Source organism: Monodelphis domestica, chromosome 4 (assembly GCF_027887165.1).
Source record: "Monodelphis domestica isolate mMonDom1 chromosome 4, mMonDom1.pri, whole genome shotgun sequence".
NCBI lineage: Eukaryota > Metazoa > Chordata > Mammalia > Didelphimorphia > Didelphidae > Monodelphis > Monodelphis domestica.
In genome coordinates this window covers 184,133,681-184,151,933 of record NC_077230.1, presented here as the reverse complement: position 1 = coordinate 184,151,933, position 18,253 = coordinate 184,133,681, and the positions used below count along the sequence as shown (strand labels likewise).

Genomic DNA, 18,253 nt, shown 5'->3' with positions numbered 1-18,253 from the left:
TCTTAATACTCAGTTGTCTTCTGCTGTTCTCTGCCCCTTCACCACTGTCACTACCAAAGCTAACCTTTCTACTCATTCAAGTGATCCTATTCCAACTTGTCTCCCCTAACAGATTGCCCTTTATGTCTCCCCTATTCTCCTCTACTCATCTTTTTTCAATCTCTCCTTCTATACTGGCTCATTTCCTACTGCTTGTAAAAATGCTGAGGTCTCCCTTATCTGGAAAAAATCTCACTAGATCCTTCCATCCCTTCCATCATTATCTGTCTCTTCTTGCCCTTTGTAGCTAAATTCTTCACCATATATAATAAATACCTTCATTTTTTTCTCTCCTGATTTTCTTCTTAACCACTTAACAATCTGGCTTCCAATCTTATCATTCCACCAAAATTGTTCTCTCCAAAGTTACTAGTGATCTCTTATTTGCCAAATTCAATGGTCTTTATAAAAAAAAAAAAACTCTTACCTTCCAACTTAGAATCAATTGCATTGGTTCCAAGGCAGAAAAGTGGCAAGGGCTAGGCAGTATGGGGTTAAGTAACTTATTCAGGGTCACACAATTAGGAAGTGTCTGAGGTCAGATTTGAACCCCAGGACCTTGATCTTTTGACTTGACTCTCAATCCACTGAACCACCTATCTTCTCCCAATCCAATGATCTTTTTCTCACTCCTCATTTTTCTTGACCTTTCTGCAGCCTTTGACACTATTGGTCACTCTCTTCTCCTTGATACTCTGTTTTTGTATACTACTTTCTCTTGGTTCTCCTCTTCCCTGTGTGACCACTCCTTTTGCCTCCTTTGCTAGTTTATCATTCAGATAATTTCTTCTAACTATAAGTGTCCTCAGAGTCTGCCCTGGGCCCTCTTCTTCCTCTAAACTACTGCATTTGGTAATCTCACCAGGGCCCATGGGTTTATTTACCATCTCTATGCTGATGATTCTCAAATCTACTTATTGTGCCCCAATCTCTCTGCTCATCTCCAATCTCTCAGCCTTTCAGACATCTTGAACTGGATGTCCAGGAGACACCCTAAACTCAACATGTCAGTAACAGAATTCATTATCTTTCCTCCAAATCCTCACGCACTCTTAACTTCTCTTTTACTACAGAGGGTAACACTGTCCTCCCATCCCTTAGACTAGCAACCTTATTTCCTCCATTTTATTATATTCTGATTCAGCAACTAAATCATAAACTTTTTGAGTCAGGTAGGGATCTCATGGCATCATTTGAAATAAATCAATGCTCAAGCAAAACTAAAATAAAAATTCTCTCCCTCCTTCACTCCAGCCTCATGAAAATCACATATGTGTGAATTTTCTCTTTCTAAGGAAATAAAACTGCTATGAAAACTTTTCTCTTTGATTATTTTTCTAGGGTTGATAGAAGGAAAAACTGAATAGTTAGAACCATACAAAAGCAGAACAGATTGTCTCTGGTGGTAGTGGGTAGTGGTTTGTAGAAATGGTAAACAGAACTAAGGGAACAGAAATGCAGAAGAAAAACATGATCAATCACATAGTTCGATGGGGATATGATTAGGGTTTTGATGTTAAAAGATCACTTACTGCAAATATGAAGAACATGGAAATAGATTTTAACAATGACAGATGTATAAACCAGTGGAATTGCTCATCAGCTCTGGGAGAGGGGAAGGAAGGGAGGGTGCAAAAAACATGAACCATGGAACCATGGAAAAATATTCTAAATAAAAAAAATTTTTAAAGAAAAGAAAAGAAATGGCAAACAGCTTTGTATAGCTTACACCATAACTTGGAGTTCTACAGAGAAGGTAATACCAGAAGAAGTTTACATCATTAAAACTAGCAGGAGATTTGCTTACATGTAGATATCTATGCACAGAAGTCTCTATCACAAGAAACTTCTGAAGAATTTGGAAAAATTCCCAATAGAAGCAAAGAAAGCATCACATTTGATAGCACTTTGCCAAGAAGTTCATTTAATTTTACCAATTTAGAAATGGCCCTCAGTCCTTCTTAGAAGCCTTGGACCCCAGTGATCCCTCCCTCTTTTTTCACTAAGGGTCTCACTCTCTCCTGTTCCTTTAGCAATATCTCCAGGAGGCATTTCTTCTGTTGTTACATCAACTGTAGCACGTTTCATGGTCTATTTTGTATCATAGTCCAAATGTTTTATCCCCCATGCTAGACTGAAAGCTCCCTAGGGATAAGTCCATTCAAATTATTTTGAAAGCGTAATTATAGGATGTACAAAACTCAGTGCTGTGTGTGTGTGTGTGTGTGTGTATGTGTGATACAGACAATTCCTGCCCTCAGAGAGCTTTCTTTCTATTGAGGCTGTTGGAAGTTTGCCTGGACAAGAATCATGCCAAATTTCTTTTTTGTATCCTTATCATCTAGTATTTGTTACACATAGCAGACACATAAATGTTTTTTAATAGGGTTTAATTTAATTTAATTTAAAATGATGTAAATGTGTCAAGGTTATTCAGCTTGTTTCCTCCATTTTATTATGTTCTGTCTCAGCAACTAAATCACAAGTTTCTTGAGCCAGGTAGGAACCCCCAAGGCAAGATTCACTTGTACATCCTTGGACAGTGCCTCAATTAGAACAGACACTCAAGAAGTAGGTCTTGATTTGATTGGAAGCATTTATAAGACCTGAGTTTAGGTTGCTTCCATGTATTACAGAGAGTAAACTTGATTGCTGTAGATTTTTTTCCCCTAGATTGAGCTGGTACAGGGTGGCTGCATAGGTAGGTAGGTAGGTGGGTAAGTAGGGTCTTTTATTTCTCCACTCTTGGCAGGATGGAAGGGTTGAATCTCGGTTACAATTTGTAAAGCAAAAAATAATGGTTCAAAACATTCTTTTTTGTTCGAGGGGAGACGATGCGTGCTCAGAAGTTTGTACCAGTCTTCTCATGCCAAATAAAACTATTAGTTTAAAAATGATATTCATAAATAAATAAACCTAAATATGGGTATGTCTGAAATAGAACCAAGCACATAATACAGTAGCAACTGTGACTATCAGCATGCTATATATATGCAACAATACCCTTTCAGCTTTATGCAGCCTGGTATGGTGGCAGCAGGCCAACACATTATCTGCTAATCCATTCCTAGTCTAGGCTCCTAAATGTTATAAATATTCATGGATGCCATAGAAAGCTACTAAGGGCTTTATTCAAACACTTTTCCCGAATACCCCTTTATGTTCCAAAAAAATGAAAGAATGTCTGCCCCCCCTTTTTTTGCATAAGGATCAGAGTGTGAATTCTCTTTTGTTCATATCCACAAAACCTGAAAACCAATATGCAACAATTCCCTAATCCTCATTTCACACCTCAAGGGTGGAGAGGCTCAAATAAAAAAGGGGAGGGGGCAGGGATGCTGGCACAGTGGTCTGCCACTAATATGCTTCACTCCATGGAAAGCTAAGCAACCTGGGCTTTTGACTGTTCTGGTAACTTTACTCCCTGTGTAGGTAGGTGCAGCTTCTGGAGAGAGTCACCCAAAAGAAGAACAACCAATCACACTGGCCTCCCTGACAGATGATTTTGCTGTGCAGCAGGAAGAAGGGGATTTCTTCTGTCAACAGGACACATGATGCCAAAGAAGCTGACAGCTGAGAGAAGGATAATGGGGAGCAAGTTCCTCCTGCACTTAAGATGGAGGTTAAGGGGGGGAAACACATTTTAGGGTTTCCATTCTTTCTTTTTATGCCACCCAATTTGTGGTAGGGCCTTTCCAAAAACAGATCCACTTTTCTCATGATAGGATCATAGACGGGAGAGCTGGAAGGGTTTCCCACTTGTGGCAAAATGTGCTTTAGCCAAATGAGAACACACTGAGGTCTCTTATCTTCTTGCCATTGTGCACAAATATTTCAGCACAGAGGAAGGTAGCTAGGCAGACAGATGGTACAAGGGAGTTCAAATCTGACCAGATACATACTGGTGGTGTCACCCTAAGCAAGTCACTTGGTTGCTCTTTTTGCCTCAATTTCTTCAATCATAAAATGAGGGGAATAATAATAGCACCTACCTCCCAACAAGAGTTGTTGTGAAGATAAAAAAAAAAGTATATTACATTGCAAACCTTAAAACACTATATGAATATTAGCTATGCTAATGGTGGTGTGAATCCAAATGTGGATATCTTCCCCCCTCCCAAACCCTTACTTTATATATTAGAATGGATACTAAGTATTGGTTCCAAGGCAGAAGAGCAGTAAGGGGTAGACAATGGAGATTGTGATTTGCCCAGGATAATGCAGCTAGGAAGTATCCAAGGCCAAATTTGAACCCAGGGCCTCCTTTCTTTAGGCTCTCCATCCCCTGAGTGTCCTACCTGTCCCAAATATCCTTTCTAATAAAAAAATGACACTAATGATTTGTGCCCATCTTTTAAATATTCTGTATAATTCGACAAGTGGTTTCTATTTCTGAAAACTGTTTTATCTTTGAAGTTGGCAAAATATTTTAAAATCTTCAGGTTGAATGAATGAAGAGCACTGATCTCAGTGGCCTCTCACAAAGCAGAAGGAATGAAAGCAACCATTACGCATAACCTTTGACAAGAAATTCTGGTGAAGGAATTGACCTCAGGATTAAATATCTTTGGGAGATATGAGCATATGCTTTATTTTCCAAGAAGTTCCAAATCCAAAAACTCTGGTCTGAGCAATGGTTGCGGTTGCTTTTCTTTGCATGACTATAGTCTGGGCTTGGCTGATTCCCAAAGCTTGATGGTGCTGATTCATTTAGAATTGTTACAGGATTTCCTATGTTTTCCTGTGATGTGGTATTTTTTTCAACTTTAGTATTACTATTGTCCTATTTTTTTAAGCTATCAAGAAATCGGGCTAACTGATTATTCATAGATATTAGCTTCTGAATTCTTCCAAAAAAAGCCTTTGTTTTGACAATTCATCTATCTAGAACTTAGTTAACTAGCAACCTCACCTAACAAGGACCTAGTGGAGAATGAGGAAGGTGGCAAGAAGGGCCTCTGAGGATACAAAATAACTATTACAAAGTCCTTATATTGAATTATACGTATCACTCAGAAGAGAACCCTTAGCCCTCATTCCAAGGTTTTCTTGTTTTATTTTGCAGTGTCAGCCACTTTGGGTTTTTTTTTAATAAATACTAGCAAAATTGGCCATATAGTTTCTGATTCCATAGTAGATTGGAAGCTACAAATAAGAAAGAAAATTAGGGACTTCTGTAAGCAGATAGGTTGAATAGACAGGAAGGAAAGGAAAAACTACAAAAAATCGAGACAATAATTCTAAAAATGTAGGCGTCTAGAACTATTTAAATATAGAGGGAAGTTGTCACAGAGACAAGAAGGGGTCTTGGAGGTTAACTAGACCAACTTACAGCTGAATAAGAATTGATTATACAATACTTCACACATGTTCATCCAGTGTTGTTCAATGAGAGGGAAGTCACTACTTCTTGAGGCAACCATTCAACTTTTCCATAACTGATTATTAGGAAGTTTTTCTTTACATCAAGCCCAAACTTGCCTCTTTGCAATTTTGACTGGTATACTGTTCCTAATTCTGCCATCTGGGGATGGGTAGATCAAATTTAATTCCTCTACTATGAGGACCTTCAAACAGCAATCATCTTCCCCCAGCCCCAATTCTTCCTAAGCCTTCATTTTTCTTGTCCAAATATCTAATTATTTCAACTGATTCTCAGATCCTTTGCTATCTTGGTTGCTTTTCTCTGTATATTCTCCAATGTATTATGTCCTTAGATATGGTGCCCAGAACTGAGTCAAAATTTCAGATGTGGTCCTACCTGAGCAGAGGATTGTAAGATGGACACTATACCTCTCTTTCTTGGATGTCCTCCATCCTTGAAGCTCTTATTGCTCAATTACATTGTAAAATAATTGGTGTTAATAATGATGTCTTGGAGTCATCAAGAAAAGGATACATTTCATTCTATATACAGTATTTTTTAAGGCAGAGAAAAAAGTATGTAATGTATTTTAGAAAGATTTACCTCCCAAATGATAAAAAATAAACTATGATTTGGTGCTTACTGGGATAAACTCTCAGCTATATGGAAAACTTGACTATCTAGAGAATTCCTTTCCAGAAGGTTTCAGATGATTGAGTATTTTACTCTATTAAAAAAGGAAGGAGTCAAATATCCTTCAGACCCATAGTAATCCAAATTTTATGAGTAACAAAGATGTAAAAGCATTTGTTCTCCCAATGGGAAATTTAACTTAGCATGAGCTCAACTAAAAAAAAAAAAACTGGAAAAAATTAATCAAATCTCAGGTTTCTGCATAAAAAAATTTCCTATATTATGTAGAGCAACATGGCACTATATAGCAAATTTTCTAGAAAATAAGACAATGTTACAATGAAAAGTATCATATTTGTATAAGCTTAGAAAACAATAAAGGTGTCATAGGACAATGGCCTTTCATTTACATTATACAATCCATAAAAGATTTAGTAGAACATAAGTCATTACTCATCTCCAACCATAGGGAGAGAAGTCTTATTTTTAGAACTTTTTTTTTCTTTTGGGGGAGTGGGACCCACCCACATTGGTGTAGGAATTCCTTCTACTGATGATGCTTAATGGCAACTTTTCTTTTTTAAATTTAAATCCTTATCTTCTGACTCAGAAATGATATAAGTTTTGGTTCCAAGGTAGAATAGCAGTGAGGTCTAGACATTGGGGTTAAATGATTTGCCTAGTGTCACACAACTAAGAAGGATCTGAGGCTAGATTTGAATCCAGGACTTCTGGTCTCTAGGCCTGGCACTTGATCCACTGAGCCAACTAGCTGCCTCTCATGGGAACTTTTCTATAGTATGAAGTCTAGAGTTAACAAATCATAGTCTTAAATATTTGCTTGTGGCTTTAAGGGGTTAAACAACTTGCCTATGATAACTCAACCAGTAGATGTCAGAGGCAGGACTTGAACCTAATTCTTCGAAGGTTTTTAAAGTTTTCTCTGCATTCCTGAGTGAAATTGATTGGTATAAACTGTACCCATCAAGTATAACCCTCCAGTGTAAATGTATAACAGAATTGTCTTTTGTCTACTTCAGTGAAGCCAAGTCAGGTTAGGCAGATAAACATTTCCCTGGCATCCTGGGGCAGGCTAGCTCCACAAACCTTGTGACAAAAACAACATGGAAGTCAGGCTGTCGCCTTCCTACATTATAGCAACAGGCAGCCACAGGAGAAATGAGGAACATAAAAGCCAGCAGTCTCTGGCCGCTGTGAGCCAACCACACAAATACAATTCAGTCCCACAAAAAAGAAATGACAGAATAAAATAGGGAGTCACTCTGCGCCAAATCTTTCAAAAACCTTTATGTATAACTTCCTTGAGTTTCTACATAGCAGCACATGAAGAAATTACCTCTTTTATTAGCAGAAAGCATTTTTTTTTGCAGGTGGTGGAGCGAAAGAAATACTCCCTCCCAACATTTGAGGTGAGATTATTAGAGTACGTACCATTTTTTCAAAGTTTACTAGATTGTCAATGAACGTCTTGTTCCCCTCATGAGTAAATGTCATATCTGTAAGGAAATAAAAAGCCAAAAGCTAATAACCAATTGAAATTTGTCACAGGAAGAAAGCACAATGGCACTGCACTAGATTACACCAACTGATTTGCATAATGTAATTGTACAAGGCTAACAATGGCTCCTTTTATGTCAGGTGTTTAACTTCTAAAATCTCTTTACTTGAGATTAGTAAAATTTCTAAACTAGTGCTTAGTTCTGCTAGGGAGACTTTCAAAACCCCAAACCACTGCTTCTCCTAACCCTCTTAGCCCTTCAAGAACTAACAAACAAACAAAAATGCCAGAGAAGGCATAAGGGTGTGACTTCCTTCCCCCATTCTCCTCTGGACTCCTCAGATACTCATTACCTGCTCATTTGGATTACCTTTAATGAGTAAGGGCATGAAGGGTATGAGAGGAGGATCCAGTTTGGTGACAGTAAGCCTGTAAGCCCTGTGGTTCCTGGAAGGATCCTTAAGAGGGAGGAAACAAAATATTCCTGATTGAATACTGGTGAAAGAGACAACTTTCAGACAAATCTAGGCTTTTGTGTTTTTAAATCTGTGGTGAATACAAAATCACAATCATCGCTTTAGTTAAACATTATTAATGAATTAAAACAAAATATCATATGTGAAAATCCTGTCCTTTTCTCCTTTTTCTGGATTTTTGTGACAAATAGACCAAGATTTTGTGCTTATCAGGGTGCCTTTTGCTTGAATGCAAATATTAAATTCATAATAAATGCCAAAGTATGTGGCCCACTGTTTCCAACAAGCCATTACCCCTCTTCCAAAGCTATCCATCCACACCTTCCTTGATTCGCCTCTGCCTGTCTTGTAACACTACCAGTTCAAACATGCACCTCTCCTGGCACCTCCCAAACTCTCTTGCCAAATCCCACTCAATTATTTTTCATTTGCAAACATACCCACTCAGGGAAAAAGTGGTTTTGAGTTAAGGTGAGAAAAATGCAGCTTGGAGTGTAGAACCATCCAATGTCTGATTGGAGAAAAAGGCATATCACACTGCTTTTCTTAATTACACAAATCGACCTTATGTGGGGCATAAGTCCTCTTTAAGTTGGTTCCTAAGAGTGTAATTCATTAGTCATACATGCTTGTTTTAGCAGCACTAAAATGGGATCATAAACTTCTTAAAGTCAGACAAGGACAGATAAAATATTCTGGAATGAGGACTTCAAATTAGTTCATCAGCAAATGGATTAATACAGTGAACAGAATAAAGGGGGCACTGCCACTTACCATTAGACTTTCAAACTCAGCATAGATCTTCTTGAACTTGCTTGGAAGTTTCTGTTGACAAAATCAAAATACCAACACCCTTTGTCACACTCAGTATATATAGATACCCTATCATTTCTGTAAGAAATGTTCCCTGCCTACCCCTGGCTCTTAATCAAACAACCAGGCAAAGGCTGTAATAGGTTTTTCCATTTCAAAGTAATTTAGAATAACAAAAACCATCCTTCCAGAAGTCTTTTAACTTAGGTGAACCAAAAGTAACTTATGAATGCTTGGGTCTTACTGTTTTTAACACTGTTATCCAGGCAGGATGATTCATAAAGATGATAGCTTCCCTGGGTCACAACTAGACCAGTAATTTTTTTTTTAACTCTCTGATTTCCACAACTAGGAATTTAGATCATACAACAGGGGTTCTTTATCTAGGATGCATGGAAGGGGTCCATGAATAGATTTCGGAAGGGGGGTGTCTCTTTTGTAGATCTAAGCACTTTTTATTTATTTAAAAAGATTATTCTGAGAGCAGAATGCCAAAAGAGTCCATGACCCAAAAAAAAGATTAAGAACCCCTCGCACAGAGCATGGAACTGAACTAGTCCAACTCCATTATTTTACAGGAAAGAAAACTAAAACCCAAGGAGGCTGTGACTTGCCCAAAGTCACAAAGCTATTTAGTGACAGCTAAACCTTGATCTCATGTCCTGTTGGCAGGTCTCTCATACTCTATCACTTTGCCTTTCCTAGGTTATTTCGTAGGTTTCTCCAAATGGCATAGATTTCTATTGCCTGAATAATCTGTCTGTAGTACAGAAGTTTATGCTGTCCCCTGGTTTCTTAATTTCCTTACTTATTATTACAGTGAATCAAAACCACAATTCTATAAGAAAAAGCTAGGATGGTTCTTCATTATTTAATCTGTTGTCCACCATTCTTCATAAATACTATCTTTAGTAAGACTGAGCAAGTGCTTTTCTCACATCTGAAGGGCTCCAAATCAAGAACTGTGTTCTCATCATAAAGCAGAACACGATGAGTCTTATGATTTGTCTTTTGTCATGCATCATTAATAGGCCTGGCTACATCTTGGATGTCAGAGGTTTCCAATTTCCTTCTCCTTTCCAAGGTAAATTTTACCTTTGATAAATACATCCTGAATTTCATTATATTATGCATAAGTAGCTTTCTCTTCTCATCATAAATATGAACCAATTCCAAAATCTCTTTAGAAAAATCTAACAAATCTTATTTTGTTTTTCAAGAAACTGTGTGTTTCAAGTGCCACAGATTCATTTTCCTAAAGCTTCACTTTATTACTTTAAGAGAATATGGTAAAGAGCTGTGGTTTGAATTCTAATCTAGGGCATCTGGGGACAAGAGTTCTCAACTTGAATCTACAAGTCACAGGAGGACTTTTGAGTAATAAAGTATATTCTTAAATATTCATAAACAAATTAATTGATTAGTGGACTTTTCCCTCATTGCCCAGTTGGCTCCTAAGCCATAAAGCTAAGTCAAGTGGGGGCACTGAGTTGATAAGGGTCCACATCTAACATGGATGAGGCGGAATGTGTCTCTAATCCTGTGTATGTCTCACGTTACTTTCCATGGCCAAATATAAAAGATGATTTCATCATTTTCTATTAGATTTACCTCTTCTCTCCATTAGCACCAAGAATCAAAAGTTTGATGGTGCTATCATTTCCATGAGTCTCAATTCTGTCATCTGTAAAATTAGTTTACTACCTACATTGCTACCATCTGTCTATAAAAAAATAGAATTTTCACTCTCATTCTAGTCCAATCTACCCACTTCAAGTTAAGTTTAAGACTCCTCCTGTGAAAATTCCCCCAAGTATACCAGTTCACACTGATGTCTATTTTATCTATATTGGCAGTCCCCAACTTATGAACAGCGAGGTGGTATAGTGGATAGAGTTCAGGACCTGAAGTCAGAAAGACTCATTTTTCTGAGTTCAAATGTGGCTTCAGATACTTACTTGCTGTGTGACCCTGGGCAAGTTACTTAACCCTGTTTGTTTCAGTTTCCTCACTGAGAAAATGAACTGGAGAAGGGCATGGTAAACCATTCCAGTATCTCTACGAAGAAAACTTCAAATGAGGTAACAAGAAATCACACTACTGAACAACAACAAACTTACAAGCAGTTAATTTCCTATATTTGTGAATGAATTGTTTGGAATTTGCACTTAATTTTCCCACAGAAATTGATAGGGTTGTTAGGCTTCTAGGTCAATCTACAAAAGTTTATTTAACCCACATAGCACTTTGGGTTTTTTAAATTTCTTTAAATCCATGATTTCATGTGATCTTCACATTAGTACTATGATGTGGGATGGTATAAATCCAACACATTCCTAAGAGTAGCATCTCCAGGAGACAATAGAAAAATGCATGGCACATTCAAGTTGGCTGAAGCATGTCTCCAGCGATGGCCATCATGACTGAAGTGGCAAAAGAGGATATTATCTAGGAAGTCTGGGTCAGAAAAGGAAGTGGGTCAGGCTTATAGCAGGAAGGAATAATCACTGATAGCCAGAGTGCTTTATTGATGCCTTGTGAAATATATAAATAACAACAAAAAACCTAAAAAGAGACTTTTAGCATGTTGAGTGGATCCTTTCTGGGGAATCTACAGAAGAACATGAATAAGAACTGCAAAAGCTGAAAAAAGCACAGATGAATAACGATATGTACTGAATACTAAAATCAGTTCACAAATTCACTATAGCTCTCACATGCTAAAATGGAATAACACGTGATATTATGGGTTATAACTTGGGGTGTGAATATCTTTCTATTTTTGTAGTTCTGAGAGTGGGAATCCATTCCTATCCCTCCTCCTCCTATGACTGCTCTTTATTTTCTAGAAAGTGGTAAGGAGGACCAATCACCTCAGTCTTAATCCATCTGTGATGACTTCTATACTTTGCAGCAGGGTCACTAGAAAGGTAAGAACTAGGGGAAAGATGGAGGATGGGATGGAGATAGAAGAGAAGGAGACACTGTTGAGGATTCCTGCGTATTAATAACCCACAAGAGACAGATACTCTTCTGTCCCAGGTCAACTTCCCAGTCACCCAGTCAAATTTTGTTGCCTACCACATGCCAGCCACTGGGTATTCAAAGAAAGGAAAAGACAGTCCTTGCCCTCAAGGAGTTCACAGTCTACTGGGGGGAGATAACAGGCAAACATCTTTATCCTAACAAGCTAAATTCAGGAAAAATCGAAGATAATCACCTCTCTTTGCTCCCTTTGAGTCCAAAGACTTAAGTTTTATTTCTCTTACCTTTACAGTCACCTGCTATTTCTAATCAGGATATACACATAGTTGCTTTGTCCTAAATTCCTGCTCATATAGCAAACTTACAGTCCTTTCAAGGTTTTCTAGGATTTTCCTTTTCACTGCTAAACAAACTATGTTGTTGTTGTTGTTAAATTGTTTCAGTCATTTCTGACTCCAGTGACCCCATTTTGGGGTTTTCTTGGCAAAGATGCTGGTGTGACTTGCCATGTCTTTTTCTAGAGCATTTTACAGATGAAGAACTGAGGTAAACAGGGTCACACAGCCAGGAAATGTCTGAGGTCAGATTGGAACTCAGGAAGATGGGTCTTCTTGACTCCAGAGTTGGCAATCCATCTACTGCATCACTTAGCTGCCTCCCAAACAAATAGCATAAAGTTTATTAAATAAAAGTCCATGTCTTTTGCTGTTACTGGTAAATATGCGGTGGGTAAAATGACTCCTCTTGTCTTCTCCCTTCTCAGAAAACTATAAGCTCCTTGGGGCCAGAATAATTTCATTTTTATTTTTGTAGCCCAACATCTAACACTTCATTTTATACAAAATAGATGCTTAAGAAATGTTTGTGGAATTTAATTGATTCCAGTGAGAGAAGTGATGTTAGAAAAAAGAAGCACTGACTTTGGAATAAGAAGATCTGGATTCAAATCCTACCCTTCTTTTCTGGCTCTCTATTGGGAAATGAGGTTATGGATTAGATGGCCTCTGTGGTTTCCTTGAATTCTATAAACCCTGTGATTTTATTAATCAGATTCTTACAAGGAGAGATTGAAGTATCATGGACATGTCAACCTTTTGAAGTTCGGCAGGTTCAACTAGTGTTTCAAGAATTTTTTTCAAAGGTGGGGCCTAGAAGTAAGAAGCAGGATAGAGATTTCCAAGCTATCTATGAAGCCATTTCTAAAGCAGGGGAGGAGTAAGTGTCAGGGGGAAGGGGAAGGTAGGAATAGTTACTAGGGCTTAAACCTACTCTTATCCCTCACCTTCCCTTGCCCTTGCCACAATCCATCCCACCATTAAAGACATTAGACTGGATCTGTATTATGGAAAAATTGAGAATTGGGAACTAGGGTTGTCGGAGGTGAAAGGGGAAGAAAATAAAAGGAAAGTAGGAAAGAAGGAGAAATCCTAATTAAAAGCAGTTGAAAATCTAGGAATTAGTTATCACACATTTTCCCACTTAGTCCTATGGGAAGTCTCCCCTTCTTCCCCTAATTGTTAGTATTTTCTTCCTCTTCCTCCACATACAATATGTAATTATTAGTTTATAGTTTTTACTCTTCCAGTAAAATGTAAGCTCCTTGAGGAAGGATACTCCTTTGTTCTGTCTTTGTATCACCCGCTCCTAATGCAGTGCCTTACATATGGTAGGCATGTAATGAATGCTTAGCAAGATTGTATTTTAGTCACTCAGGAGTAATTCCCAGGAGGATATTTGTATGTGAGGGATGTAGATGAATGCTTGTAGGTAAACTGAGGAGAATAGCTGTATTTAATTAGCACATATTGTCTGAACCATATGGCTTTGTATTTTTTTTTGTTGTATTCTCTCTTATTCTCTAATAGCTTCATGTGTACGTATCATGTGTTCCTATAGCATTGGAAACTTCATTAGACAGAGACCACCTCTCAGAGTCCTAAGGGGGTGGGTTCACAGTGGGATTAGAGGGCTGTTTTATTAAAATCAAGACTGCATATTACAGCTTTTCTAAGATAAACTAAGTAAAGATGCTAATTCAGTTGCATTTCACCTTAAGATGGAGTTGGGTTTTTTTTAAAGGATGAGACAAGAATCTCTTTTGACTTACATGGTATAGGCTTTTCTTGCTCCCACTGGAGAAGAAAGATTTATTTGAACCCTATTGTGCTTAGTTCTGCCCTCATGGAGTATTAAGATTTCTGACATATATTCTCTCTAGGTAAATTGAATTGACTGCGGAGAGTGGCTCCTATATCCTGTATAGTATGGTGCCAACATTAAGGATCTTGCAAAAATTCCCTATTTACAACTAGCAAAATCCTTAATATAATCTTTAGGACTGCAGTTCTTAATCTAAGGTCTACAATTTTTTTTTAACTTTGATAACTGTATTTCAATGTAATTGGTCTCCATTGTAATCTTATATATTTTATTTAAGGTAATTTAAAATATTCTGAAAAGAGATCCCTAGGATTTAACAAACTGTCAGAGGGGACCATGACACAAAAATTGCTCTACATGGACTCAGAGTTATTTCTCTGAGGTACCTGCTTCATTTAATTCAGTTTTGAGCTTCCTGCAGAGCCCATGAACTTTCTTGGACTTAAAAGGTCTGATCTAGAGTGGATTGGAACCCCAGAAGAAAAAGTACTATCAGATGAGAAAAAGAGCAAAGGAGTTGCTAAAGCAGTGAGTCAGGCTGCCTCCCCAAGAGGGTATCCTGGGCCTGCTTTGATCCAAACTTGCCCCCAGTGGCATCTTTAATGGCCCCCCTAAGCCTTCTGATGAAAGGCGGAAGAAATTGCAACATGACTTTATTGCTTTATTTATTTGTAGCATTAACCCAGTTCCTTTGCCAGATAGAAGCTGATACAGCTTCATGACATGCAGTCCTCACCAGTTCTCTCACTCCTATATTCAGGAGATGAGTTGCTGTGTGCCACACCTGCCTGATGTAGACAGAGAAACTCAGAGAAGGAATTGGGACAGCATTCCGTGCAAGTAATTAAAGCATTTAGGGGATTTAGGAGATGGGAGTCTAGGGGAGAGTGAAAGAATTATTCAGAACAGCCTGCCAAAACAGGCAGCTATCAAGTGTATCTTCAATTGCCCCTTCTGCTCCCTGTCCCCTCATTTTCTTCCTTTGCTATTTAGGTTAAATCTTGCTTGATTTTATATCTAGAGCATTTAGCTCAGTGCTTAAAACATAGTAGCAATCAATAGATGAATAGATGCTTCTATCTCTCTCTCTCTCTCTCTCTCTCTCTCTCTCTCTCTCTCTCTCTCTCTCTTTTTCTAGTTATCTGTCTGGCTATATCTTCTATCTGTCTCTATCTTTTTATCTATCTTTGTTTATATCTATCTCAGTCATCTATTTCTATCATCTTTAGTCATTAATTTTTATTTATATCTTTTTATCTATCTATATTTGGCTCCCTAGCCATATCTATGTGTAATTTTATCTATCTATCTATCTATCTATCTATCTATCTATCTATCTATCTATCTATCTATCTATCTATCTATCTGTCTGTCTATATTCACTTCTCTATTTACCTATTCATTGATCTTTAATGTTTCTACCTCAGGTGGAAATCTAGTTCTGCATTGTTGTCTATAAGAATATTACTTTAGTTATGTAAATGTACAACCTACAACAAGCCCTAGACTGCTTTGTGAATGTTTGGCCAAATGTGAAAGATAGCTATCTTCTAGGACTATAAACAGTCAAACCAGCAAAACTATTGATTCAATGTTTGTCAAACTGAATTGAATATTGTGCTTTGGCCAATTGTCCTTCATCCAAATAAAGCAGATCTGCCAGATAGCTAAGAAACACAGTTTACAGCAGGTCTCAAGTCATTATCCTCACACCTTAGTCCTTCAGTGACTGAATATCTGCCTCAGTTAGAAACACATCTCTCATCTTAGTGTTGAGCAGAAACTTCGATCATGTCCTTGTGAACAGCTGAACATTTCTTACCATGACCTATTGGGAGATTATTATTATTTCCATTGTATAGATGATATGATGAGGGCTAGAGAGAAGACAATTCTTGATCAAAGTCAGATACTTGGGAAATTTGTATGAAAAAGAATGAGGTCTGTTTCCCAGGATCTTACCTGAGACACCACTCTCACAAACCATGGAAGGTTCTTTCTAAGAAAAAAACTCAGTATGAGTATACCAGTAGTTCTTAACCAGGATTCTACAACCTCCCGAGGATCTACAGAAGAGTTTCAGGAGGTTTGTGAACTTGGATGGGGGAAACATGTATATAAATAAAATGTGGGTGTAAGAGTATATGTGTGTGTATGATACCTGGTCTGGAGGCAGGAAAATCTGAGTTCAGATTGGGCCTCAGACACTAGCTGTGGGACCCTGGGCAAGTCACTTAATCCTGGTTGCCTCGGTTATCTCATTGGAAAAATGAGCAGGAGAATAAAATGGCAAAACCACTTTAGTATCATTGCCAAGAAAATCCCAAATAGGTTCATGAACAGTCAGACATGACTGAAACAACTGAACAAAAATAATATATATGCATATATAGAGAACTTATGTACACATATTTATATATATAAATGATCATGCAAACACACAAATATATGTTCATACATATATTTATATATCTATTCCAATAGCTTCTAACTGAAATTTAGTATTTCCTTTATTCAAAAAATTTATTCTGAAATGGAGTCTGTCCAAAGACTTTTTCTGAATGCCAAAGAGGTCTATGACACAAAAAAGGTTAAGATCTCCTTGTCTAGACTGTATTCATGCTTCAGGCAAACATGGAAATTAGATTTCATCCATTGCTTACCTCCCATGTCAATGCAAGGCGGCTTACAGCAACATTACTGAGTCCCATGACGATGGCAAAAAAGGAATTCAGATTTTTGTACTCCTTACAGCTGAAACACAAGAAGCTTATGTTGGAATGAAATGCAACTCTGGAGAAGACAAAGATCAGGGTCCTGCCTATGGTAGTCATTAATATTGCTGGCACTCTTTAAAAGAATGGAAAGGTTGGATTTAGTGTGTCAGATAAGTTCCAGTTGAGTGGCTACATTCTTGTTACCTGGCTTGTCTATAGTTTCAAGCGGTTGAGCTTTAGCATTTTTCCCCTTTGCTCACCTTCTCGGTAGTATTTTTGTATATCGTTTAATGATATCTTGACTCTAGGAATGGATGAATTTTGGGACAGGGTTCAAAAATAAGTCCCTTGGTAAATTTGAATTAGAATACATTTTCAAAGTTTTGCCTGAAATGTGAAAACTCCAACAAATGTGAAGAGAGCATAAAATGTCCTTTAAGAGGTCAGACTTTTTAGCCCACTGATGGGCATGGCTGGTTAGTACTCCATCTGAACAGCAGAGAAAAGAATAGTAATTGTTGAGAAAAGCCATAGCTCTCATTTCTGTTCTCAACAACTATAGCATATGCTTTTGAGAATGAGTGCACCTGTCCCCTTGCGAGGTTTTGCTGGAGTTATGAGTTACGTACCAGGCACTTATTTTCTAGGACATTTTTAGTAGGAGATGATACATACTTGACTGAAAATAGAATAGTGGAATCAACTGAACCCTGCCCCCTCCCCCACCAGTTTGCTCCACCAGATCAAGCAGATAATGTTTGAGCCCATCCTTTTGCTATTTGCTGGTCTATTTAAGTTAGATGACTGAATATCTGGGAAAGGAGACAAGTGGAAGATATTAACAAAATCCTTAGTCAGAGTATTGCCGATCAATCCAGGTACTTGGCTTTATTCAACTATACTGCAATTCTCAACCTATGAAACATTAGCTTGCGAAGAGAGGAAGGGAGGGTGCCCTTGTGTTAGGTGCAAATCCCCTACCAAAAATCAATAGTTATCCAAGTTGATTAAATCTTAGTTAAATCCAACATGGATTAGCATTTTTGTAAAAGGCTAAATTAAGATGTTTGGTATGTTGCCAGGGATCAGACTGAACAATCAGTCTCTAGTAAATCTTAAAATGTCTATTCTGAAATAGAAAAAAAAAATAGAGTACAGCATAATGGGCCTGATCGTACAAGGGAAACAAGGAGTGAAGGGCTTATTTCTGTACTGGTCCTAAGTGCTTTAGGCCAGAGGAAGTAATTAACCAAATAGACACTCTAGGGAAAGGAGATAGGGAGAGAAGAAAAGGAATCACCAGATCATTGGGTTAAAACTGAAAGGAAGCTTAGAGACAATATATGAGTTTAGGCATGCATAGAACGTGGTCTGGATATGCCAGCACCTCCCTTCTCCTCCTCCTAGGATGTACGAGGGGTGAATGGGGAAACTCTCTTCATTGGTCCTGGTATGAAGAGAATGCTCAGGGTCAACGAGGACCCCTCCCTAAATCTGCCATATGCATGCTCTGGGCACTTAGTTCTATGAAAGAGAGAAAGTGGAA

At 37.9% G+C, this 18,253-nt stretch overlaps 1 protein-coding gene across 11 annotated transcripts in view; it reads right to left on the bottom strand.

Annotated features, from left to right (window-relative positions):
* RAPGEF4 (Rap guanine nucleotide exchange factor 4) overlaps positions 1-18,253 on the bottom strand; it is a 407,942-nt gene that overhangs the window by 14,584 nt on the left and 375,105 nt on the right. For all 11 annotated transcript variants that reach the window (XM_007494386.2, XM_007494385.2, XM_056794003.1 and 8 more), the window contains 4 exons: positions 16,654-16,744; positions 8,807-8,857; positions 7,927-8,014; positions 7,490-7,554 (listed from right to left, as the gene is read on the bottom strand). In XM_007494386.2, coding sequence (XP_007494448.2) covers positions 7,490-7,554; positions 7,927-8,014; positions 8,807-8,857; positions 16,654-16,744 — 295 coding nt within the window. The remainder of the gene's footprint in view (positions 1-7,489; positions 7,555-7,926; positions 8,015-8,806; positions 8,858-16,653; positions 16,745-18,253) is intronic.